This window comes from Idiotropiscis lumnitzeri, chromosome 3 (genome assembly GCF_059441095.1).
Source record: "Idiotropiscis lumnitzeri isolate Australia: NSW breed Sydney's pygmy pipehorse chromosome 3, RoL_Ilum_1.0, whole genome shotgun sequence".
Lineage (NCBI taxonomy): Eukaryota > Metazoa > Chordata > Actinopteri > Syngnathiformes > Syngnathidae > Idiotropiscis > Idiotropiscis lumnitzeri.
The window spans coordinates 3,003,456-3,028,851 of record NC_142393.1 but is presented as its reverse complement, the minus strand read 5'-3'; the positions used below and the strand labels follow the sequence as shown (position 1 = coordinate 3,028,851).

General features: G+C 42.3%; 3 protein-coding genes across 3 annotated transcripts; all 3 read left to right on the top strand.

Moving 5' to 3' along the window:
• Positions 1 to 497: 497 nt before the first annotated feature.
• On the top strand, positions 498 to 4,122 carry gpd1c (glycerol-3-phosphate dehydrogenase 1c). Its single transcript, XM_088290123.1, has 8 exons — positions 498 to 1,105; positions 1,959 to 2,136; positions 2,378 to 2,518; positions 2,594 to 2,732; positions 2,838 to 2,950; positions 3,020 to 3,253; positions 3,437 to 3,543; positions 3,610 to 4,122. The coding sequence occupies exons 1-8, from the start codon at positions 1,065 to 1,067 to the stop codon at positions 3,704 to 3,706; spliced, it is 1,050 nt and encodes a 349-aa protein (XP_088146249.1). The 5' UTR covers positions 498 to 1,064; the 3' UTR covers positions 3,707 to 4,122.
• Positions 4,123 to 5,209: 1,087 nt separating this feature from the next.
• fam171b (family with sequence similarity 171 member B) lies at positions 5,210 to 10,259 on the top strand. Its single transcript, XM_088292296.1, has 8 exons — positions 5,210 to 5,570; positions 6,267 to 6,500; positions 6,592 to 6,684; positions 6,755 to 6,907; positions 7,642 to 7,812; positions 7,884 to 7,997; positions 8,060 to 8,174; positions 8,649 to 10,259. Exons 1-8 carry the CDS (start codon positions 5,354 to 5,356, stop codon positions 9,916 to 9,918), a joined length of 2,367 nt encoding a protein of 788 aa, XP_088148422.1. The 5' UTR covers positions 5,210 to 5,353; the 3' UTR covers positions 9,919 to 10,259.
• A 1,892-nt stretch (positions 10,260 to 12,151) lies between these two features.
• Positions 12,152 to 20,334, top strand: LOC148339422 (calcitonin gene-related peptide type 1 receptor-like). The gene is made up of 13 exons (XM_088290342.1): positions 12,152 to 12,284; positions 13,995 to 14,060; positions 14,152 to 14,296; positions 14,390 to 14,500; positions 15,496 to 15,608; positions 15,689 to 15,780; positions 16,579 to 16,705; positions 16,777 to 16,930; positions 17,011 to 17,071; positions 17,711 to 17,777; positions 18,419 to 18,637; positions 18,743 to 18,784; positions 19,072 to 20,334. The coding sequence occupies exons 2-13, from the start codon at positions 14,016 to 14,018 to the stop codon at positions 19,276 to 19,278; spliced, it is 1,383 nt and encodes a 460-aa protein (XP_088146468.1). The 5' UTR covers positions 12,152 to 12,284; positions 13,995 to 14,015; the 3' UTR covers positions 19,279 to 20,334.
• The last annotated feature ends 5,062 nt before the right edge of the window (positions 20,335 to 25,396 follow it).

The window sequence follows — 25,396 nt, the reverse complement described above, 5'->3', positions numbered from 1 at the left end:
AGTTTAATCTATATCCTAGTGCAATTTTGAAGGACATGTGTGTGCAGTTTCCACTATGACGAAGGCCTCGTCAAAACAGTTCCTGTGTGTACGAAAAACAAAATCACTGAGCACTGGCTTTTCTGTTAAATAATGAACATTGGTATGTAAATAAATAAATAAATAAATAAATACATAAATAAATAAATAAATAAATAAATAAATAAATAAATAAATAAATAGTGAGACTATATCACAGGAAGTTTACACGCAAACATTTCCGTTATGACGTCAGAAATAAATAAACATTAATATAGCGCATATAATATTCTTACGTCAGCAATTATAGTATTCAATATAATATAATACAATATGTATGATATTAATATATTTTAATGAAACCAACAATTTGCTGTAACACGGTTTAAAAAAACTCTTTAACATTAGTTGTTTCGGTGTGAGAGGAGGACCGGTAGGGCGGGGACGGGAGTGTTAAAATGCATTACTGACTGATACTGCAAGCAATCACTGCGGTCAGGCCAGCCTCCACACGCAGAGACGATGTCAAGCCAGCGCCCACTGCGATTTTTAATACTGCGCATTACGGTAATGCCTTTGGATTTAATATAATGTTATTAAATAACATCTCAGCTGACAGGCAATCACGAGTTCACCCAGGGGGGACTGTCTCAGAATTGCACTAAGAAACGTTCTGAATTGAGATAGTGAGATTAATTTAACTGTGCATCAATGACTGACATTACACTTTAAAAAAAATCTGTTTTTCGTTATCCCGCAACCAGACCAGTGCCGAAGCACACGACACCACCCCAGGAATCCAAACCACTGACATGCATGCATGATTTTGTTATCTTTTATTTTGAACAGCGCGCGTTGTCAGCGTATTACCGTAATACGCCGTGATGCGCAGTATTAAACATTATTGTGGCTGCTGGCATGACTTGTCTTTGCATGTGGAGGCTGTTCTGACCGCAGTGAGAAACTATGGGGCGTATGAGGAAGTCAATAGACGCGGAAGATTAAGTAGAGTGCAGGTTCCATAAAAAAGTGCGACCTGGATCAAAATGCCCGGAAAGAAAATCTGCATCGTGGGATCAGGAAACTGGTACACACACACAATATAGTTTTCGCGCAGTATGTGCATGAAGTGGCATAGTCGGCTTCCGATTTGTTTACTTTCTTTCGTGGAAACTTCGTTTTATACTGTCTATCTCATCAGAGAGCAAAAGCATTTCCAACTCGCTTGCCACTGAAAAAAAAATCGCTTTCCACTTGCGTTGTACGTATACCACCATAATTTATCGACCAACATTAAAAATACAATAACCTCTACGTATTCGATAATCAAAAACAAGGCTTTAATATTGTTTTACGTCTTACCTGTACACTTTTGGAAAATAAAAACCTGGATTCAAATGACGATTCAATTCAAATGTATTATACCTTAAAATTATTATATATTGGTACCGGTTTCAAAACTAACGGTCCTAAAAAACATGGATGTACTTTGTACCTAATTGAATTGTATGTAACATAAACACTTAATTAAATAAAAAAAAAACTAAAATAAAATAAAAAGTAGAAGACAGTGAACCGCACAGTTTGCATATTTAGATCCGCGAGTCCCCTCACCTCCGCTAAGCGCCACAAGAGGGAGCCCGCGTACCACAATTTGAGAATTCAGCGCCCCAACACGTTTGTGTTGATGGTGTTTTAGGGCAGACAACACTCATGTCTTGAGTTTAAAACATTTGGTTGCATTAAAAAACAACCTGTTTATGTTCAGACCCTTATGTTAATACTCATCATCTTTGTTTTTGGACATTTTGTTTTCATATACAAAATTAATTGTATGTGACATGACACACCTGCACCCTTCTGTTTCTCCACATCTGCATGTATTTTTACTCTCTTACTTCACTGACTCTTTTCTTTGATTGTTCTGCTCTGTTTTAAAGGGGCTCCTCGATCGCTAAAATCATTGGGTGCAATGTCAGATCATCCAACCGGTTTGACCCAATGGTGAACATGTGGGTTTATGAAGAAGTGATCGATGGGAAGAAGCTTACTGAGATCATCAACACAGAGCATGAAAATGTCAAATATTTGCCTGGTCACAAGCTGCCAAAGAATGTGGTAATTGTCCAGGATAAAGGGTCAATGGGGAAATTTTCTTTCAAAATGTCATTCTTTAAATTCAAGTTTTATTCGATTGAATTGTTTCCTGTAGATAAATGTCATTTTTGGTGTTATAACAGAACAATTTTTTTCTCATGTTCTGCATGCGAGCATGCAAGTCATGCATCTTTTTTTTCCTGAGCCATTGGTTAATCGGAGATGAACTAATTTCCAATTTCGTCATCGATGTTTTGCACAGGTGGCTGTTCCCGATATCGCAGAGGCGGTGAAAGGAGCAAAGCTGCTAGTTTTCGTCACCCCTCACCAATTCATCCGCTCAGTTTGTGCGAAGATAAAGTCTCACATTGCCGACGGGGCTATCGGCATTTCACTCATCAAAGTAAGATCCTCTTTGCATGTTCTGATGACAAAATTAAATACAAATTGTTTGATTCTGGCAATGAACTGCCTTTAGGGGATCGATGAGGGTCCGGATGGATTGCAGCTCATCTCAGACATTATCAGAAAGGAACTGGAAATTGAGGTCAGCGTCCTGATGGGAGCCAACATTGCCCGTGAGGTGGCAGATGAGAAGTTCTGTGAAACCACCATTGGTGTGACACTCTTTCCATTTTTTTTAGCGGATCACTTCTTCCTGTTTAATGCTGTTGTTGCTCGAGCGACTATTTTTTTTTTTTATTCTATTTCCAAAACTCTAGGTTCAACAAATGACGCAAATGGATTTATCTTCAAAGAGCTGCTTCAGACTCCCAACTTCCGCATCACTGTGGTGCAGGAGAGTAACACAGTGGAGCTGTGCGGAGCCCTGAAGGTAAACCCGTGCCGATGGTGAGATCCACTCACAAGGCCAGATGGCGAGCAAATGATGATGTGCCCGTAGAACATCGTGGCGGTCGGGGCCGGATTTTGCGACGGCCTCGGATTCGGAGACAACACCAAGGCTGCGGTGATCAGGCTGGGTTTGATGGAGATGGTCGCCTTTGCCAAGTTGTTCTGCAGGGGCCAAGTGAGTTCCGACACCTTCTTGGAGAGCTGCGGCGTGGCCGACCTCATCACGACCTGCTACGGCGGACGAAACCGCAAAGTTGCCGAGGCCTTTGTCAAAACCTCCAAGGTGACTGCTCACAACACACCAAGTCCAGCTTTGCTGGAATCACGTTTTTTTTTTTTATTTGAGTTTACGGTAATCACTGAATTCATGCAGGAACTTACAAATGTCATGCTAAAACAACAAGAAAATAAAAATATGTGGATAATATACGGACACAACATATTAAAACAATTTCTTCTTCATTAGTCCATCGCAGAACTGGAGGCTGAAATGCTCAATGGACAAAAACTGCAAGGTCCACAAACCTCGGTTGAGATATACAAAATTCTCCAAAAGAAGGACATGGTCGACAAGTAAGTCACTTGGCCTCCCCGGCAAACTCGGAATCATTTTAACAACGTTTTTTCTTTCCGCTTTAGGTTTCCGCTCTTTGTGTCCATATATCAGATTTGCCATGAAGGCAAAGAGGTGAAAAACTTCATCACCTGCCTTCAGAACCACCCGGAACATATGTAACGTGACGGTACTCGTATATTGTGGCTTTTAACGCTAAATTATTGTAATTCAATAGTTATATAGTTCTTCTTTGCATTATTACCCATTCTTTCATCCATTTTCTGTACTTTTTATCCTTAGTCAGGTCCCGGCTGACTTATATTGTATTGTGTTCGAGCGAGAGGTGGGGTGCAAAAAACGGAATTGTTGCCAGCCAATTGCACGGCAGATACTTTATAAGAGACGGAAAACCATTTACGGATCTGCAATTCACATTTAACATAAATGGAATGTGGGAGGAAACACACGCAAGCATTACAAACCCACAACTTGTAAACCGTGAGCCGATTGTATTATTTGTTTATTAGCATAGTCATATATTGTTTTTATTGATTTGTTTAAATCTGATTCAATGGAATAAAATCCCTTTGAAAATGCTCATATGTGATTGTCATGACCTGTGAATCGTTTTATCCCCGGGACGATAAATCCATTTCAGATGGATTAGTCTACTTTTGGTCTAAGAAGGTTTTTCACCTCTCATCCGGGCAGGCTTCATCAGTTTATGCGCATCTGTAGCTTGAGTGCTGCTGCCAATTTTTCGCAATTTTTGCGAGAGCTACGCAGAACAACAACATGGTAAACATTTTTCTCTACCCATCATGCTGTTTTATATTTATATACACGTATATACAAATAATGGTTGCAAAAATGCCAATTTTCTTTTATGGTCAAAATCGTAAGTGAGCCTGATTTATAAACAATTACAAATATGATTTATTCATAATAAACTGTATATGCATCAACATGATACAAGAAAAATAAATAATGGTTAAACACAGAAAAAAAACAGTAAAACGAGTAGAAGGGGAAAAAAACAATATTGGGATCAAAATGTTGAAATTCTAGTCAAGATGACTCACTCAGGTATTGCGACACTTTTTTTGTTCTTTCTTAATTTCAAAGTATTAGTATAGGCCACTGATTAAATCCAACATGAAATATTTGAGGAATTGTAATTGATTTGGAGATGTTTATTCTGTGTCGGTAAAATTTGCCAGTTAGCAAAATAAAATTGGTCACAAAGGACAAAGGCATATCATCATTATGCACAAAAGCTGTCGTTATATCTTGTAGACGAATCGGAATGGTATGCCCAGTTTTTCACTCACATATTTTAAAAAATCCATCCAAAATGTTGATGAAATGGGGCAAACACAAAATAAATGTAGAATTGTCTGACAACGTAAACGAACACCGCACAATAAGCCTAATGACGTCATAGCCTTTCCTCCGCAGAGACAACAAAGTCAGCGAGATGTTTCACTCGGATGCTAACATTGTTTCTATATATTCCTGCATCATAGCAGATTTCCCTCTCATTTTTATTTTTCACGTGCTGCAAGAGTCTTCGCATCGTGAAAAGCGCTCATCAAAGACATGGCTTGGAATTGCAATTCTTGTAGCGATTGCAGCGCCGAGTGAGACGTCTTTCGTTCACAAACGATCTTTTAGTCGACACACGCCCAGCCTCAGCACCAGCGCATCCTCCATCCTCGCGTTTGATTCTTGATGAGCTCGAGGCCCAGCCCGGGACATCGTCGTGTTTTGGCCGCGTTCCCCTCGCTCTTAGCGGGCCGTTATGTCTGTTCTCATCCATGTTGAGCCATGCCCAATGCCGAGCGCCGCCTGACTCCATTCCCGCCGGAGCTGCTGCTGCTGCTCTTTACTCGCTCCTTGCTTCTGCTTTCTTCTGATGCGCCAGTGGGAGCCGCGGATGAGGGCGGCGGCCTTCCCCCCTCCTTGCCCGGGGACAATGGCCACAACTCCAGCACCACGCCGAGCCCCACCGGGATGTTGCTCGGAGAACCCGCTTTGACTCAAGGTGAACATATCAACTCAGACGGTGACGCAATCGCTTAGACTGCTAATGTATTTTATTTATTTATTTTTTTTTGTTTTTGTTACTGCCGCTGTTGTTGTTGTTTTGGCACACATCTACCTGGAGTGGAACTGCATTCAGTGATGTATAGGCCCACATTTATGGGAGGATTACAGTGTAGAACACAAGGATCAGATCAGGTATATGTTGAGGCAGCATTTTGTAATTCCGTGCTGCTCTGCAGATATGGAAGTGTGTGTCAGCAAAAATAAATAAATAAATAAATAAACAGTAGCCAGTGTTGTGACAGGGCAGTGCTTCTCAATTATTTTCTGTTACACCCCCCCTAGCAAAAAGAAAACAATTTGCGCCCCCACCCCACCACCCACAATTATAAATAATAATATAATAAATAATAATATAACAATTTTCGTTGCAAAACAAACCTACACTGTAGAGTTAATACTCGCGGCTCACAATGGGCAAGGAGAGCGCCACTGCCAACTAGTGGAGTGGAGGTGAAATTACACTTTATTGTAATAGGACGGAAAAAAAGCATGTTCACCAGGGTCACACACGCCCCCCTCAGCATCGCACTGTACCCCCCAGGGGGGCCCGCCCCACTATTTGAGAAGCGCTGTGATAGGGTGTGGCGGGGGCCTGCTGGGAATGAGGAAAATTCTTCTATGTGAATTCTAGAGCCCCGGTTTGCACTCAAGGTTCTGGTGAGGGACATGGCGACTCGTCAGATCTTGCCAGGGGCCTCAGTTGGGATTTATGTGAACCACACCTTGAGCAACTCCACCTGGACAGGGGAGAAAGGTGAGGCTCTGTTTTGGGTGCCGTACAGCCCCCGGCTGAGTCTGACGCTGTTGGCCAGCATGGAGGGTTACGTCCCCAGCCCACTGCCTTGGAGCACGACCAAGAAACCCAGTGAGTAGCAGCACCTGCTGGAATTTTCCGCTCTTCTTTCGTTATCATCAGTAGAAAAAATCATGAGGACGTCATTGCTATCTCTTTGCAGTCTTCTCTGCTGTGACGTTGCTGCTGCTTCCTCAGAGGCAAGGCAACATCTGGCTTTTTGAAGACACCGTGCTCATCACAGCCAAGTTACCTGGTAGGTGGCATAAATGTCACGTTTGACGCTGTCACAACAACATTGATCTGGATTTTTTTTTTTTCTACAGACAGTGCCTCTCAACCAAAGATAAAGATTCCCAAGAACCTGCTCACACTACCCGACAAGAGCAACGTGTCATCGTTGACAGCTTACCTGACTGTGCCGCAGTTCGGGAAGGAGTGTGTCAACTGCACTCCGGGCGTTGTTGTCAACACATCAGGTGAAGCCCAAAGAAACTTTTATTAAAAGCAATCGGAGCGACGCTAACCGCAGAGGTTTATTTAAACATCATTGGTTGGCTAATTTACTATTCAAATCCGCTTACCTTATTATTGGCTTATTATGATCTTATTGGTCTACTTCTTTGGACGTTAAAGTATTTTGAAGTGAGCATATGGAATTATGATATTATTTTAATTTATTTTAATTTTTTTAATGTTGTATACTTCTATACTATAATAAAGTGTAATTGCACATCCACTCCAGTAGGTGGCAGTGGCGCTCTCCTTGCCCGTTGTGCCCAGCGAGTATTAGCGCTACAGTGGAAGTTTGTTATGCAACAAAAATGCTATTATTTATAGTTGAGGCGAGGAGTTGGTGCCGGTTGGGACAAGGGGGGGGGTGCAAATTTATTTCTTCTTGCTCGGGCGGGGGACGGACGGAAAATAATTGAGAAACATTTGCATACGTTAACCTGGCCAGCTCTTTAACCAAAACATATATAAAATAAAGTGGATAAAATTGCATGTGTCAATAACGAATTTATTATTATTTTATCTTGTATCAAGTAAGGTACAAGTACACATTTTATTTCGGAAAGTGGCTGGAGTAAAAGTGGTGGACGTCACCACAAATATAAACAAAGTAAAGGACAGATATTTGAAATTTCTACTTCAGTTGAGTACAAAAAAATATATTTGTACTTCATTCTATAACAACTGCTTACTTGTGCAGTTTTTCAAAGCGTGGGGTTGAAGCCGGTGGCGGCAGTCAGCGTCCTGCTGTATGCGGCAGGCGAGGCGCTCCAGGTTGGAGGGCCCATCCAGTTGAGCGTGCCTCTGGAGAGCAGCACCCGCCTCCGTGCCTCCGACACCGTGCCAGCCTGGGCCTTCAACCTACAGACGGGTACGAGCCAAACATGAAGCAGGGTGTAGCTTGTCGTAAAATATGTCATCAAAAAATGATTTTATTTGAAGGTGCGTGGGAGAATCAGGGCTTGGGAATTGTGCGGACAGTTGATGACAAGCTGGTTTGGACGTACACTGCTTCTCACCTGGGATACTGGATCGCTGCCCCCATGCCTTCAAATGGTGAATACGCATGCATCGTATCTGTGGCATTCCAATACTAATCGTCAGTTTTCGTGTGTCAGATCTTGGAAGCTCCTTGGATTTCCTTTCCTATCACACACTCCTGTTGGTGGGAATACTGGCGGGAACGCTTGTGGTCGTCTTCGGATTTCTGTCTTTGCTCTTGTGTCAATGCGGGTAGGAAATTTCACATTTCTTTTGCACTGTATTTTTTAATATACTATAAGGCACACCCGCATATAAGCCGCAGCAACTCTTTTTGGGAAAAATAGTAATAATTAAAATAATAAATAAAAAAAAATGATATACAAGCCACACCAGGCTATAAGCTGCAGTTTTCAATGATAAGAAAATGAGTTGTTTACTGCATGTACAGAACAATTTTTTACTGTGAATGCACATAAAGGTACATAAAAAGATTGTTAAAACAGCGCCTTTTAACATGGCAACAATTTTGCTAATCAAAACAGAACAAACCCAAGAGAAAAAAAATAGTGTATTTTCTGAACTATAGAGCGCCCCTAGTGGTGAAAGAAAAATGCACCGAATAGCCGCATGATTCAAAATCTAGGAAAAAAGTAGCGGCTTATAGTCCGTAAATACGGTCGATATTTCCGACAATAATCAATTGAAATGTTTCTCCCCCGCAAGTTCCCAGCGAGAGCCCAGCCGCAGACGAGCCCGTTTTTCCAAACTCACAGTGGTGAAAAAAGACCAAACCACCTCCATGCACATGGAAGAGGGTCTTCTCTTCCACTCAGGCGAAAATTTGCTGGCTTCCTGTAACGTCCAGTGCGGCCCGTCGTCCACCCCGAGACACAAAGCCAACTACAACATCTACGTGGAGGACCCGGCGAATCTTTCTGCTGATCGTATCAAAGTCCCGCCAGTGCGTTCTCACTACATCCACAACGAGGACGTCTCTCGAATGATGGAGCGGATGGAACAGAATCGCAGCAACATAAACGTTGACGGCTTCTTTCCCGACAAACTGCTTCATATCTACAACCATCCCGTGGCCATCATCCAGGCGCCAGATATTTTCGCCAATCAAGAGCCACAGAAAGCCGGCTGCAAGTCCGCCACGTTCCCCCGCAACGGAAATGAGTTTGACTCTCACACGGAAGCGCCGAGTAAAGACAGCTACACTCAGACGCTTGGCAAAGTCCAAAGCGGCCAACAGCAAAGCAACCAAGATGGGCCCCAGCCGCTGGAAACTCCGCCCCCAAGCCAAGCCCCCCCGACCGTATGGGGTCACTACAGTAACCTCCTTGAGTCGTCCGTCTCCGTGCCGGGGACTCTCAATGAAGCAGCCGGGATGCAAGGCTTCAGCGGCGGTCACGGCATATCCGGCGAGCTGCAAGGGATCTCCGAGCGCACTCTGTTGGAACTGACCCGGGGCAAGTCTTCGTCCTCCCACCCCAGGGCCTGGTTCGTCTCGCTGGACGGCAAACCGGCCGCTCAGGTGCGCCACTCCATCATTGAGCTCCAGAGCCGCCACCGCCCGACCAGCAGCAACGACACCAGCCTGGACTCCGGGGTGGACATGAACGAGCCTCAGCAGAATCTCCGCGATGTGCGGCGGGAAAGGACGTCGATCCGGGTTTCGTCGCTCCCGCAGCACAGCAGAAGCGGCAGGTACGGCGACGAGCCGGATCTGAGCAGCAGCGAGAGCGGCACGACGGCCACCGGCACTCCCGAGGACCACTCCCTCAGGAACATTCTGGATGGAAGCAGCGGGACTATTCCCAACATTCCCGAGGAGCAAGACGGCATGGACACATGGAGCACTCAGGAAGACAGTGAGCTCAGAGACACCCCGCCTCCTCGCCGCCTGAGGAAAGGCAAGGAGAAGGTGAAATCAGAGAAAAGAAACGCCAAGCACGTTCGAGAGGGCCGACCTCTGACCAAGCGAAAATAGTTTGAAGCGCAAAGCCACGCCTCCCAGCTTTTGCTTTTCCTCTCCCGGGCAATGTTGCTGCGTGATTGTACAACTTTGCCAAAGATGGCGCAAAGTGTTCTGCTCAAGCGTCAAGTACCTGCAAAGACATTGTGAAGATCACCAGCAAGATTCCTCTTGTGGACGTCACGTCTCACGATCCGAGCACGGAGGGTGCCTTCTTTCTGCCGCCAACGATGAAGTAAGACCGAGTTCAGGCTGGTGAGTCTGCAGGACGGACACAACGCAGGACAAATTAAGTAGTGCACTTAACCTCACCATTTAAGCCCCGCCCACTGCGCCCACATACTGCTTACCCCCCCCCCCCCCAAAAAAAAGAAATGATACTCAGAATCAAACGGAGGTGGTGTTCTATTAAGAACATTTGTAAAGCTCAACTGCCATTTTTGAAATGCATGAAAACAAAGATTAGTTTTTTTTTCTTTCTTTTTACAAATACTAAATCACAAATATTGTGGTTGACGAGTGCAAATATTCTTCATCCCAATGATGATTTTTCAACCACATCACAAGCAGCACTTGTTTTCATCATTCCGGTATATGCTCCTTGTCAAAAGACATTTTGTGCCTTGGAGAGTCGCTGAAACATGTTCTTTAGTTCTTCATTCTTTGTGTAAATAATGCGGACGGGACTTCATGTTCATGCCCTTAAATGCCAAATCCAGAAATCTTTTGCAGCAAAATTGATGTTTCAAGCTGAACAGTTTTGCCAAACGTAGTCTTCCATGGTGGAATTCAGGCTTGCTTTGTGTCGTCTTTTGCATTTGTGTGTAAATACTCAAATAGCTTCTGTTATGTGACGCTGATGTTGTGGCTTGTCAAGTTTTTCTTCTAATTCTACGCTTGATGCTTGATTGGTTATAAAAATCGGTTGCAGAATATGTGACATTGTTTTGGAGTTTCTTCCAAAGCCCGTCTATGTTCTTTTTAAATGTAGCAACAATATGAGCACTTCATGAGTCAGCAGGCTCACATCCATTTTGTGAAGTTGTCTTTAAATTGACGAATGTATTCGGAACTCTTTGTCAGTCACGCCAGATTTCTTTAAAATGATGTCTTCATTTTTTTTTTTTGTGCTCTAAATTATTAAACGCATTTGTTTTCAATCTTTGAAAAATCAGTGCTGTTGATCGTCATTCGTAATCTTGGAGGGACGTCACCAGCTGGTTGTCGTTTTCTGGCCACAGATGAGCCGTTTACATTTATCCCCAAACGTTGCGAGTGAGTGACTCCCAACCCAGAGATAGCGGCGCGCTTCCTGGACCTGGACCACCTTCTGGCTGCCATGTAATTAATAAAATAAAAATTAATATTGAAAATTACTCAAAATAATTCTACTTTAGCAGCCTCACAAGCCAATAAAGGTGAAAAATCGCATGTGATTGGTCCCTGAAAATGAATAACACGCGCTTGTCGATCAAATGAATCTGAGAGGGCAGCTCATTTGCCTCACAGTTCAGAGGTCATGGGTTTGTGTCTGGACTAAATAACACATTTGGACACAAGAGGGCACTGTTTGCCGCTGGAAATTACACGTCTTTGTTTGAATCAATACATGCAACTTTTGATTGAACCCACACATTTTTTGTTTCAGTTTAGGTGTTGCGAATATCTTACACAGTAAATTCTGGAGAGTACATTTTACTCTAAAAATACTATTTGGTCACTTGTAAACACAGTTAAATGTGAGTGTAAAAATATTCCAGCATAAAATTCTGAGACAAATTTACTCTGAGATTTTTACTCTCTTTGCTAAATGCAATTCTAGTCTTTTTAGAATAAAATGTACTCTCCAAAATGTACTGTATACTTTATTTTAACATGGATTTTTTTCCCCCCGACATTGATTTCATTCAATAAACAGCAAGCAAACTGTTTAGGAAATTGTTCATCATGGAGCAAGATAATAAATGCCCCAAAACTCACTCCCAAAACTTCAACAAAGTACATCAAGGTTTGGCCCAAGACTAGGAAAGTCAATCTCGAGACTTAAACCCTATAGAGCATGCATTTTACCTGTTAAAGATTATTCAGAAATGAACAATCCAGTACATACAAGTGTGTGTGCGTGGGTGTGTCCTTGCATAGTGTTGTCATCTCCGTTGCAGGGATGTCCCTTTACGCCTCAGTGGAAGGCGAACAGATGATGTCATCCCCCAAAGTGTCCTTATCAGGACAGTTCAGTGTTGCTTCAGATTGTGAAGCGGAACACAGCAGACACACGGACTCCTCATGAGCACAGCTCAAATCTTTTTTTTTTTTAGTTCACCGACAAGAAAAGGCAAATTGTGGGATTAGTCTTGAAAATACCCCCGTCATCTTTAAAGGTAAACTCTTGTCGTGTTGTTTATGCTTCAATGTGCACACTTGCAGTTTATGATGTGTGTTCATCGAAATCAGACTGAATGGATTTACATGAAATGATAAGATCTGTATGTGTTTGCTTTTGCTTTGTATTAATGAGCAAAAAAAACAAAACAAAAAAAACAATATTCTGACAAACTGCTGTAAATATTTTAGGTGAATGCAAAGAGTTAATTTAGAAATTTGGATCTGTAAGCGGATCGCCAGGAAGCGAATTAACACATTGACGCTCCAATGACATTCATTTGGCTGAACTTGCTCAATAAGTAGAGTTCAATACGCCAACAGGAAGGAAGCTGGAGGCCAAGGGAAGAGAGAGGCTGAATTTGTAATCTGGTGCTAAGCAAGGAATCATGCCGTTACGCATAAGATTAAAAAAAAAAAAAAAAAAAGATCATTTTGATTATGTTTTCTACTCACAAGATACAAGAAAGGAGATAAGATAACAAATTATCAGTCAACGAGCAAGTCGGAGCACACAAAGCACACTGCAAAATAGAAAAAATAGATCATAAATAAATAAATAAATAATCTTGGACATTTAATTTTATTTTTTCCATTAACAGGAAATTCATTCCACAACACAGGTAGCATTCTTTGAAACACAACAGACAATAATAACTGGCTCTTGTAAAAAATAATAATAAATCAAAAATTAAAATAACAAATATTGAGGAAGCGTGAATCTCAGGAACTCGATTTCACGAAGGGATACTTTGAAAGTTGCATATTTTTGAGAAAGGCTCTACAAAATTTTTTGTATGCTTCCAGTGTAGCAGCAGAGAAGCCAAGGTCCAAACACGTGGCAAACATGAAATTGTTTGTAATTGGAAGTCAGAACCATCTCTCAGATCAGGAAGTCATAGAGAGAAACGGAAACCTTTCCAAAACAGATGCGGGTTATTGCAAAAACTGTGCCCAAAATAAAACACATCCTTCTTCTTGATCGGCGTCGTTTGAAAGTGTGAAGTGTGAAGCAAAAAGAACATCTGATGTCCAAATACAACACAGGCAACCTTTTACAACAGAAATTTTGAACAAATACAACTCCAAACCTGCCCACTTTCACACTAAAGATGTATTTTTTATTTAAACACTATGAGTGTCAAAGGTAAAGCATTAACTATGGAGATTAATTAGAATTTTATAACGCACTAAAAATTAATGAACTCAGTTGGATTTACTTAAGGTAGCAGGTGACCTCAAACTTAAAGCAGAGTTTCTGTCGCAAAGACAGACGTTTAGATAGTTTTGCTTTAAAAATTTGCTCGACGACTCATTGGAAAAATCTCCCAAAAATGTGCACACTTTGCGAAGCCAAATTCAAATACCATATTTGTCTTTGGTGTATCGTTTTCTGTATTTTACAGGAAAAGAATCATATTCAAAGATCAAATAAAGTCATTAGAGCAGTCAGAATAGAAATATAATTTCATATTTTTTTTTCCACAATAACTCATTTACTGCCATTGACGGCTAAAGACGTCAAAGATCCATTTTTTTTTTTTACTCTGAAATTTCATTCAAGTAAATATCAGTTCCAAGCTTCGTAAAAAAAATGCATTTGTAAATTATGATTAATCGCAATTTTTCATTTATTTTGTGATCAATTAATTAAAAAAAGAATTCACCCCTTGACAGCAGTATTTAAACACATGATCCATCTTCCTCAGAAAACGCAACCGATAATCGAAATGGACAGCTTCATATTCCTCCTGATGATGTGTTCCCTCAGCAAGGTATCGTTAAAAAAAAAATCCACACAGACGCGAGCTTCTCTGCTTGGAGAACATTTCTAATCAAGCAACGTTTGCCCTTCAATGGCGTCAGCTGCTTGTGGCTGAAAGCCCCGAAGAGGCCGATCAGGAACATTTAAACCATTCCGGGGAACATCCGGCCACCATCGCCATGGCCCAGTACAAATGCTTCCAGCGGATGGTGCGAGGAGACTTTCAGCGCAAAACACAAACGACGGGTGAGGATGATGATGTTGATTTTGCGCAACTTCTGCTGCAAGGCGAGCGTGGCAAAAGCCGCTTTAGTTCATGATTTGATGTTTTGCCCGCAGGACTAGTGTGCAACATGACGTGGGACGGTTGGTTGTGTTGGGACGAAACCGAAGCAGGACTCATAACAGAGCAGAGCTGCCCCGACTATTATAAAGACTTTGACCCTTATGGTAATATTTTTGCTCGTATACGATTATCTTGGTCCATTTTGATATTGATAAGGAGACACAAGAAATCTTTTGAGGAACAGTATATCCCAGTGAGAACTCTTGAACGCACCTCAGGATGTGCAATTGGGTATTCAACCAAAATATTTGTTTTTGAACAACTGATTGATTTTCAGTGTTTTTCTGCATGTTTTATTTGTGCCAAATCGGTATAACAAAAATTAATTTTTCATATTTTTTATCTATATAATTGAGGAAGTATTCCACTAAAGCAGTGTGTCTAAAATGATTTTCCATTAATATTCAAATATTTTGCATCCCCGCCAGAGCTGCAAATAATATCTTTTGTCTATAAAGTCGCTATAAGTGCACCTCTGCATACCATTGTATTCATCAGTTTACAACAAATTACAACTTTATTGATATAATATTTTCGTCTCCCTCCGAGCTTTTGACTTTCTTTTCATCCCTGTTAAATATTTGGGGTTTGTTTACTATTCGGTGCAAAAACACCTTCGAGCTAACACTCCCTGCTCGCACGCTTACAAAGAGAGCGCCACTGCCACCTATTGGGGGGATATGCAATTACACTTTAATGAGGCCCCCCCAAAAAAGCATTTTCCCAGGGGTTATGCCCTCCCACACTCAACCGTTGCTGTCTTTCTGGGGGGGTTGTGTGTGTGTGCTCGTTGTCATGGTAACATAATCCCTTCTCACCACCACCAGACAAGAAGTATATGGGTGGGGCTGACTAAACATTTGCTGTATTTGTTTGTGTCTATTACTCGTCATGAGCTGGCAGAAACCCAAATATTTGCCGACAAGCAATTTAAAAGTTGATCTTGAATGATATATCCCCTTAAATTTTCCTGTTTGAGGTTTGCAAATACTGAGTGATTTTCTTAAACTGTTCTGATAACTTTCACTGTTTTGTGCGAAAGGTTCAAGTGTAAGACATCCTTGATGTGAATGTTTGAATTTCACTTTTTTGCCATCAGCGCAAGCATCCAAAGTTTGCGCAGAAACAGGCGACTGGTGGCGTCACCCAGAGAGCAACCGGACATGGACGAACTTTACCAACTGCCAAGCCAACACCACACATCACGGCACGGTGAGAAGTGACTCATCAAATCTCGTGAACTACATTAAGCCTCAAGAATGTTCGGACGTGAAATGTTGTCCTCATCCCAGGTGGCGATGACTCACTTCTACTTGGTCATAATTGGTCATGGGCTGTCACTGGTCTCGCTGATCATCTCACTGGGAATATTTTTCCATTTTAAGTAAGTGCGTGATGAAAATATTACATAATAAAATACCTGTTTATTCGGTCAGCATGTGTTCTTTTTTTTCTTTTTCATAAACGCTACTGGGAGACCACAAAGCCATTCCTAACCAGATGACAAAAATGCTGTTAAAAATATTGACAAAAAATTTGCATTTGTGCAAAAAAAAATAAAATAAAATAAAATAAATAAATAAATATATATATATATATATATATATTCATTTTTTAATGACCATTCAAGGATGACAAAACCCTTCTGAAAAAGAAACCAACATTTAGAGCGAGAATAAATTTGGGCTTTTTTTTTTTCATAAAAATCAACTCACTCAAAATGTGTATATTATTGATGTACTGTTTGTCTTTCATGTCATTTCAAATCTGAAAATAAATGAATAAATTAGGCCTACTCATGATATAGGGCAGTATCAGACCTGTCTGCCACCTAGTGGTGATTGGTGGTATTACAACATAAAACCAGAGCCAACGCCTGCATGTTTTGACCTTTTTAGTTCAGGTATTTTATTCTTACATTTCCTATGCTTTTTACGGAAAGAAATATGCACCATGTATCAGTGTTTTATGAAAAAAATTTAAATGTAAAAAAAAAACAAAAACAACTATTAAAAAAGTTTTTTAAATAGTTTTTTTTTTTTTTTTTGAGACATGTTCTGTAAACAAGTCTCCCGAATAAGATAAATATCATCTATGCAAAGAAAACTTTTTGCCCGCCACAGTGAGCCCGTGCTACCAAATGGACTCCCAACTAAATCTCTCCATGGACTTTTCCCTGCAGGAGTCTGAGCTGCCAGAGGATCACGCTGCACAAGAATCTTTTCGTCTCATTCGTACTGAACTCAATCATCACCGTTGTGTGGCTAACAAAGGTGGCCAAGAAACAAGGACAGACGTACGACGACTCAGTAAGTGAGTTTCCCAATTTCCGGAAGCAGGCCACGGAGTCGTTGTCATGTTATCATTTTGTCGTTGCTAGGCCAGCTGCAAGCTGCTCATGTTCATCCACCTCTACCTGCTGAGCTGCAACTACTTCTGGATGCTGTGCGAGGGCATCTACCTGCATACTCTGATTGTGGTGGCCGTGTTTGCCGAGAAACAGCATCTCTTGTGGTATTATCTGCTTGGCTGGGGTGAGAATGGAGCCGATCAATGGGGATCAACCACACCAGCTTTTTGGGCCCATCTAACGCGTGCGCTTTCGACTCGACAGGTTTCCCCCTGGTGCCGGCCGTCATACATTCCGTAGCACGTCACTGCTACTATAACGACAAGTGGGTTTTTTTTTTTAAATCGAAAATATAATTGTAATTTCTGGACTAATGAGTGCACCTGAATATAGGCCACACCCACTGAAATAAAAAAATAAAAGCCGCCCAAAAAATGGATGCAGTAAGTTTTAAAACTTTGTTTATATTAATTTTTCAAGACAAAAAGTCTACTAGCCTTATGCGGGCCCCCAATATGTTGATATGCAAAGTCAAATTGTGACATACTTCGCTCATAGTCATTTTCGAGACTAGGATTTCTTGTATTCAGAATTTTGGCGTAAAGGGAATTCTCTTACCTTGCAAGGGGTTTCGGCTCACGCGAGAAGGCTTGGTTTTGAATCAGGCCACGCCACGACAGGTGGCAGGCTATAGTTCGGGCCACTTCCTGATGTGAAACCAAGGCTTCTGAGAATTGGGACATCCGCTTCATTCTTGTGAATGCGCACGGGGTGAAATAAGGGATAAGAGACAGAATTGGGATTGGCCCTAAATGTATTGACAGCATGAAGCTTGTTAGCATGTAAAAAGCCACACATTATTCGTTTTAGCCACAGCGTTCAAAGCATGTGAAAGACGTATCGGCTTTGTTGGTACTTTGTTGCTTTAATAATTTCATATATGAATGAGGTTTTGTGTTGACAGGTGCTGGGTCAGCTCAGATACATCCTTGCTCTACATCATCCATGGGCCGATCTGTGCCGCATTGGTGGTAAGTGTCAAACCCTGACGTCTGGCTGTCTGCCTGTATCGGCGGTGTGCAAACTTTTTGATTGGTGGGCCACAATGGTTTGGTAACCTCACCTCATCCGAGAAAAAAAGATACATTTAATTTTAAATGAAAGTGAACAAAAGCATTACAACAATATATATGTCTTTGAAAAACCACAGTAGTTCAAAAATAAAACAATAAGGTTTATTCATTTAATTTTTTTCAAGTTCGGCTGGCCGGATTAAAACGGGCCGCGTGTGGTCCCCGGGCCGTAGTTTGCCCACGCCTGGTCTATATGATATTGTAAGTGCATCAATGAGTTGCAGCTCATTCAGAATGTGGCAGATCAGGTCCTGACTAGAACAAAAAGATCAGAACAAATTATTACGGTCCTAAAGGTTTTACACAGCCGCCCAGACTCAAGTTAGTGGGGTCCGGAGTTTAAAGCAAACATAGTGAAGCAGCATTTAGCTGTGATGCCGCATGCAAATGGAATAATCTCTCTCTCTCTCTCTCTCTCTCTCTCTCACTCTCTCTCTCTCTCTCTCTCTCTCTCTCTCTCTCTCTCTCTCTCTCTCTCTCTCTCTCTCTCTCTCTCTCTCTCTCTCTCTCTCTCTCTCTCTCTCTCTCTCCGCTTCCAGGTGAACCTCTTCTTCCTGCTGAACATTGTACGGGTTCTCATCACCAAGCTCAGAGTGACCCACCAGGCTGAGTCCAGCCTGTACATGCGAGCGGTGAGGGCCACGCTCATCCTCATTCCGCTTCTTGGCATTCAGTTTGTGCTGCTTCCCTACAAGCCACAGGAGCACTGGGTCTCGGAGATCTATCTCTACATCATGGAGATTCTCATGCACTACCAGGTGAGCGGCCATTCAGCGTCGAAACGTGCCGCAATGGTCTGCATGTGAACATAAGCAGCATTTGTGGAATTTTGTCTCACCTCGGACACTCTGTGGTGCTTTCAGGGTCTCCTTGTGTCCACCATATTCTGCTTCTTTAACGGGGAGGTAAGCCATGCACACCTGACTTGGGTGGGAGTGGGGGGATGGGGGGGGCGGGGGGGGGGTTAAATGACTTGCGACTGAAGACGTAGCAAAACAAAACAAAAAAATAAATAAATAAATACATCTTTGTCATCTTTTATTTATTTTAGGATACTTTTGTCCATTTAAAAAACAATTCAAAATGTCTTGTACGGCATTCAGGTTGGGGGCAGCGGTTATCCAGTTTCAAAGCAATGTCTCTGATCATAATAATAATAATATGTTGACCTTTGACCCCTCCCTCCCGTCAGGTTCAGACTGTTTTACGGAGACACTGGAATCAGCAGCAGATGCAGTTTGCCGGCACATTTGCCAACGCCGACCTCTTCCGCTCAGCCTCCTACGTGGCGTCGTCGCTCACCGAGGTCCACCGTTGCTACAGCATCGAAAGTCACACCGAGCACACCAACGGCAAAAGCTACTCGGACATATTCCGATCGGACAGCCCGTTTGTGTGACAAGGACTTTTCCACGCGGGAGGTGCTCGGATGCTCAAAGAGACTCCAAAGAACTGAGATGAACTTTTTCTGTGGCAAAACCATTTCCACGGGCCACTCAACGAGCTCCACTCTGACGTCTTTTTCACAGGAGTGAATTAAACAAGAGCGAAACGGCATTTTCAGGCATCTTGAAGTCCAAATGAAGCTGTTCAGCTTAATCAAAGAGTCAGAATTTTTTTCTACCAATAAACAGGACTCCGAAAAAAAATTAAATTGTGCTATTAAGTTTTTAGGTGAAATTTCACAATCAACCGGAAATACACTATTACCTGAACAGGTGAACTTTATTTGACCGTCTATAGACATTTGATGGCCAATGTCTAATTGTTTCGCTTCAATACTTTTTGCACATCATGCTATTTTGTATTTATTTTTTTGAATAGCAAAACGTGTGCAAGAAGTACTGAAGCACTGAGCAGATTCAAAATCATTTCAAGTTCGTCTTGAAATTTCCTGACTTTTTGCGTACGGTGAATATGTGGCACCATGTGGCGTTGTAGTCACATTTGACATTTTTTTTCTGCTTTCTCATTTTTGAGTATGGCACGTTTTGTCTCACTTTTTGTGTGTTTTTTTTTTTAATTTATAACTGCTTCTCCTTCATGTCTGCTCCCAAATGACTGAGGTCCATGTTGTTCTTATTCCAAAATGCTGGAGAAGAGATAATGAAGTAATAGATATCATATTGTACATAAAGTAGATGACACTTATGTTGGCATGCAATTTGAATGTTGGAACTTGTGAGTTTCAGAAGATGATGTCGGGATGGCGAGCTTTTGAGGAGCTGCAGGGTTCAAAACACTGACAATCTGTCAGCCTCCACCGGATAAAATTACTTTATATAGCTTCACTTCCATCTGCAAAACTAACTGACTTGATGTAGGTAAAAATAATGCTGATATTTGCTTTTTTTTTTTATCAGTTATTTTGTGTGACTGTTGCGTAATAAGCATAACCATTGTATCGAGAGGAATTATAACCCGTCTGTAAATAAATTGACTGTGTAATGACAAACTGCTGTGACCGTTCTGCTGCAATTCAAAGAAAGAAAACATTTCTCAGACCCATTCAAGAAAGGGTGGGATTTCCTTCTCTGACCCGAGACCTCGACGGAGACTTCCAGACCAAGTGATGGCGTGTTTAGCTATTTGCTTTTGGTGTCCAGCATGTGAACGCAGAGGAAGTCCCAAAGGAAAACTCTGCCAATGCATCATTTGGCAAGCAAAAAGAGACAAGCTGAAAAAGTCATTAATGTGACACACTTTTCACATCGCAGTTCACCAACAATGTGTACACATAAAGCAGGATGTTTACCGTTTATTTGTGCCCACTCCTTAACCCCGCCCCTTCCCACGTTTGCCCCTCTGCTTGAGGCATCATTGACTTCCTATTTCTAAGAATACTTTTTTTTGTTTTGTTTTGTTTTTTTTGCACAGAACTTTTGAAGCTTGCCAGAAAAGACTTCCTCCGTCTCGTGACCAACAATTGTTTACTGCCTTCACTTCCACATGCAATATGCCAACGCGGAGCCAAAATTGGGCAGCACCTGCGTAAATAAAGTGGCAAAACTTCTGCTTATACGACGGATTTTGCGTTGCAAAGATTGTTAAGAGCAAATCACTTGAATAAGGGGTGAAATGTGACTCTTTTAACACACGGGCAGAAGATCTAACGGCTCAGATGATGGATGGCTTCTGGAGCAAAAGAGACGTTTATAGGAATGAATGCAAAAAAAAAAAAAAATGCACCATAAAAAAACATTAGCAGACATTTAGTATCAGGCACCTACACAGTAATTCTGTTTTCACATCCTTGCGCCAAGTTTTTGATTTCTTCCATGTCACCTTAAAGCTGTGCTTCTCAATTATTTTCTGTGACCCCCCCACCCAAGCAAGAAGAAAACAATTCGTGCCCCGCCCACCACCACCATTCACTCCACGGCGGAACGATAAATAACAGCATTTGCGTTGCAAAACAAACCGCCACTGTCGAGTTAATACTCGCTGCGCACAATGGGCAAAGAGAGCGCCACTGCCAACTACTGGAGTGGATGTGCAATTACACTTTATTGTAGTACAGCAGAAAAAAAAAAAAAAAAGAATGGGCCCTCTGTCAGGTTACGGTGGTGACGTGGAGGTTGAGGAGGACCCAAACGCAACTTAAAACGGTATTTAACAAACAAAAACACACAAACGACATGACAGAACTAAACTTGGACTGAGAGACAGGTATGAAAACAAGACATGAACATCAGACAACGACAACGGACCAACAAGAAGTGAAAGCAACCAGGGAACTATAAACAAACAAATTGACGAGACAACGAGGGGCACCTGGACAAGACACGGCGGGTCGGAAGGACCTGATTGGTTAACACAAGGGCTTGGGTAAACGAACACAGGTGGACACAATCGACTTGACGAGACAGAAGACACGGGAACACAAGGCCAAAACATGAAACCAAATACTAAACCCAAAACAACAAATACAGATCATGACACCCACGCCACTATTTGAGAAGCACTGTTTTATGAACTGGATTCGGTTTTGTGGGAGTCACACCAAATCATACACACACATGCACGTGAATGGGCCACGGTGGGATCTGCTGGGGTGCACTGTCATATATAACCTGATGATCTTAAAGTGGCGATCAAGAAAAGATTTCAAATGAAAATACAATTATTCCCAAAAATGAAACTGAAGGGGAGGTGTCATGCGCGTTCGAAAAATATTTCCAGCCAACACACACGTCTCTCACATCTGGCTCGGGGCGTGCTGTTGGAGACATGAGTGGAGGAACAGATTGACTCTTGAGAACAATAGAATGAGTTCTTGTCCACACTTGAGGGTGCGGAGGGCGTGCAATTCAAGGGTGAGCTATGCGGCTTGCATGTGTGGATGTGACCCGGTCGGGGCGGGGACACAGGATGTCCGCACGGCCCTCTCAGACCAACACGGCCTCAGCGCAGAGTCCAAAGGGTGGAGGCGTGCATCGTGTCATTATGTGCATGTTTAAGTGTGAAGCTGGTCCTCGTCAATTATGAGAAACGTTTTACACATTGTTTCACCTCCCAAAAGAAAAAACTTTGAGCTCTCAAAGTAACACCAAGGACCAACTTTAACATTCAATAGCGTAGTAGTCCAAAATGTCCATCAAAAATGAGGCAGTTGTTTTATTCCTAAAAAATATATTGAGCATTATTGTAAACCACTGCAACATTATTCCATTTTAAAAATAACATTCCGATTAAAAATACGAACATAAAAAAAATTTTTAAAAATTGAAAATGAACCAAGAACAGTGAAGCTACTCAGATTTGCTTCATGTGATTTCCGAGTTCCATTCGGCCCTCCCAAATATTGTACAATATGCCAGTATACTGCCACCTGCAGGACTGGAGCTCACAATTCTATTTTTTTTTTTCCTAGCAAGCCATGATTTTTGTGATTTTTGTTTTTATGATGGTATTGAGTGTGCGCGTCTGGAAACTTTTCATAGAAAAGGATGATGAGTGGTTTACTCTTTTGTGACACCTGACCAATGCGATATATGAGTGGTTTTTTTTTTGTTTTGTTTTCTATACAGTAATGATTTTAATCATATTAGTTGATTTAACATTTGAGTTCAACAGACAATAAATACATTTAATACTACACCTATATTTACTTTATTACTCCCTTGGGAGCGTTCCCTCAGTGAAATTAAGTTTAGGAAGATTAGCTATCATCCAGTCTTCCAGTGTGAAAGTGATTTCATCTCTGATGATCGAAACAAACCACCAGAAACAATCAAAGTACTTCAATGCGGAAGATTTCAGTTCCTAAAGTGGGCCAGTACGTGAAAAGCGTATGGCGAGTCTCGTCTTCAGCATCATCTGCCAACAGGAACTTCCTCGCTCCTCTTCCAGTTTCCTGCCATTGTTCTGTGTGCTGCCACCATTTGAGGCTCCGCCCAGGATCTTGGAAAAGGTGGGATGTTAAAATGGTCCATTACCCTTAACAATCAGGGATGGTGGAGGCGAGCATTTCATTTCAGAAATGATCTCTTTAGTTTTCGCGCCTGCATGTCAGCGTTGCTTATTGGTGAGAGTAATCGACACTCCGAGGGGAAAATGACGAAGAACGTCACCTCATTGCGCACACCTCATTCCCACATTCCAATTTGAACGTGTACGACGGCTTGAGCGCCTTTGAGCGCTTCTCAGGATGCTCCTGAAGCATTTTGAAGTGACCGCGGAGAGACGCAAGTTCGTATGGTGTGCAGGAAGGAAAAGGAGTTGCTGGGAAATCTGGTTCGGAGGCTCCTCAGCGAGCGAGAGACATCCCAGCTGGGGTCGGCTGGGCGTGACTTCCAAGTCATCTCAGGGTCGCGGGCGCCTGGAGAGCCTGCGAGGATAAAAGGAGCCGCCAAAATGTTAGCGTTGCTATGGGTGACGGGGGGTTGAGGGGGGAAATGAGGACAAAAAAAGTGTCACAGAAGCGCAATGAAGTGCGTTTACAAAATAAGTATGGCAATACTCTCATAAAATAAAAATCGAATAAAATAAAAAGTTATTGACAAGACTCTTAGAAAAGTAAGATGAGAGGCCTAAACCGGGGGAGCCCAAGAGCGAACCTCGAGATTTTTAGATGTCGCCCTCCTCCAGCACACCTGATTCAAATGATCCGAAGACGATCCGGATTATTTGAATTAGTTGTGTTGAAGGAGGGAGACATCGAAAACAGACCGGACATGGGCACCCTTGGGCTAAACTATTTATGAGAGGCCGAAATAGTGGATGACTGAGCTGATTTGAAACACCTGAGCAGCCAGGTGATTGGCTAATGAGGTGGGCGTGGCTAAATTGCAGAACTGAGCAGCAAAGAGGGGAATGGAAAACCAGGAAAAACGTCCGTCCATCATTTACTGTTGTGCTTCTCCTCACGCGGGTTGCGGGCGTGCTGGAGCCGAGCCCAGCTGTCAACGGGTCGTAGGCGGGGTACACACTGAACGGGTTGCCGGCCAATCGCAGGGCACACAAAGACGAACAAAAACTCACACTCAAATCATGCATGTTTTTGTAACGTGGGAGGAAACCGGAGTACCCGGAGAAAACCCACACAGGCACGAGGGAGAACATGCAAACGCCACACAGGGAGGCCGGAGCTGGAATCGAACCCACGACCTCTGCGCTGTGAGGCCATCGTGCTAACCAGTCACGGTGGTGCCGCCAACAGGTAAAACAATGGCGCTTCAAAATATATTTTAGCATAACGCTGAATAAAGCAACACCGTATTAATAAAGGATTTACCAAAATGCAGAAGCTGAGATTGAGATGCTTGAGGAAAAATGTTTTTTTTTTAATTGTATTGTTTTGTTAGGAGAGGGGCTCTTTTCTGTAAACATTTTGAAATATAACTTTTTGAGGGTATTTTTTGTTGGAGTTGTCAGCTTTTGGTTGGGTTGATTTTATTAATTTTTTTAAATGCTTATATTTATGCTTGCATGTCATTGTGCCACCCGTTGTGTGAGTAGCAATCAAATTCATTTGAATCTATGGAACTGTGATATTAAAGGGGGTGATTTTCTTTGCCGTCACCATTTAAGAAGCTTCTAAGTGAGAAAATGCTGCGTCTGAAATGGGCGAGACACACACAAATTCACACACACACTTCGAAACCACCCCATATTCCTCATGTTGAATTTTTCCTCACAACATGAAAATAGCCAACCATCTAAAAATGACCTCCTCCACCGATGCCCGGCCGGCCTGCAGGAAGTGGCGAGAGTGGGCTTTCTTTCAGCGCTGGTGCGGCGGCGAGGTCGACCCTGAAACATGTGCAGGCTGAACTTTGCCTCTTGTTCTTCCTGTAAGGACGCCTTCCTCCTCTCGAGCTCTTTGTGCTCGCTAGACGTTCACACACGTTGAAATTTGGGGAAACGCCTGCCAGGTCAGCATGTGTTCTCAAGCGAGAAGCCGATCATTTGTGGCTTCAAAGAAAAATACATTTTGTGTGGGTTGGTTGGTTTCATTTCAACCGCCCAGGGTGGAACTTCTTTTACGTGGCATTGGTTGGCATAAAGTGAGAGTT

Bases quoted from the DNA above. Each gene is read 5' to 3' on its own strand.
- fam171b (XM_088292296.1), top strand. From the start codon at position 5,354: ATGCCCAATGCCGAGCGCCGCCTGACTCCATTCCCGCCGGAGCTGCTG. The intron at 6,685-6,754 runs GTAGGTGGCATA...TTTTTTCTACAG, and splicing joins CATCACAGCCAAGTTACCTG to ACAGTGCCTCTCAACCAAAG. The intron at 8,175-8,648 runs GTAGGAAATTTC...CTCCCCCGCAAG, and splicing joins TTGCTCTTGTGTCAATGCGG to TTCCCAGCGAGAGCCCAGCC.
- gpd1c (XM_088290123.1), top strand. From the start codon at position 1,065: ATGCCCGGAAAGAAAATCTGCATCGTGGGATCAGGAAACTG. The intron at 2,137-2,377 runs GTAATTGTCCAG...TGTTTTGCACAG, and splicing joins ACAAGCTGCCAAAGAATGTG to GTGGCTGTTCCCGATATCGC. The intron at 3,544-3,609 runs GTAAGTCACTTG...TTTCCGCTTTAG, and splicing joins AAGAAGGACATGGTCGACAA to GTTTCCGCTCTTTGTGTCCA.
- LOC148339422 (XM_088290342.1), top strand. From the start codon at position 14,016: ATGGACAGCTTCATATTCCTCCTGATGATGTGTTCCCTCAGCAAG. The intron at 15,781-16,578 runs GTAAGTGCGTGA...TTTTCCCTGCAG, and splicing joins GGAATATTTTTCCATTTTAA to GAGTCTGAGCTGCCAGAGGA. The intron at 18,785-19,071 runs GTAAGCCATGCA...CCCTCCCGTCAG, and splicing joins TCTGCTTCTTTAACGGGGAG to GTTCAGACTGTTTTACGGAG.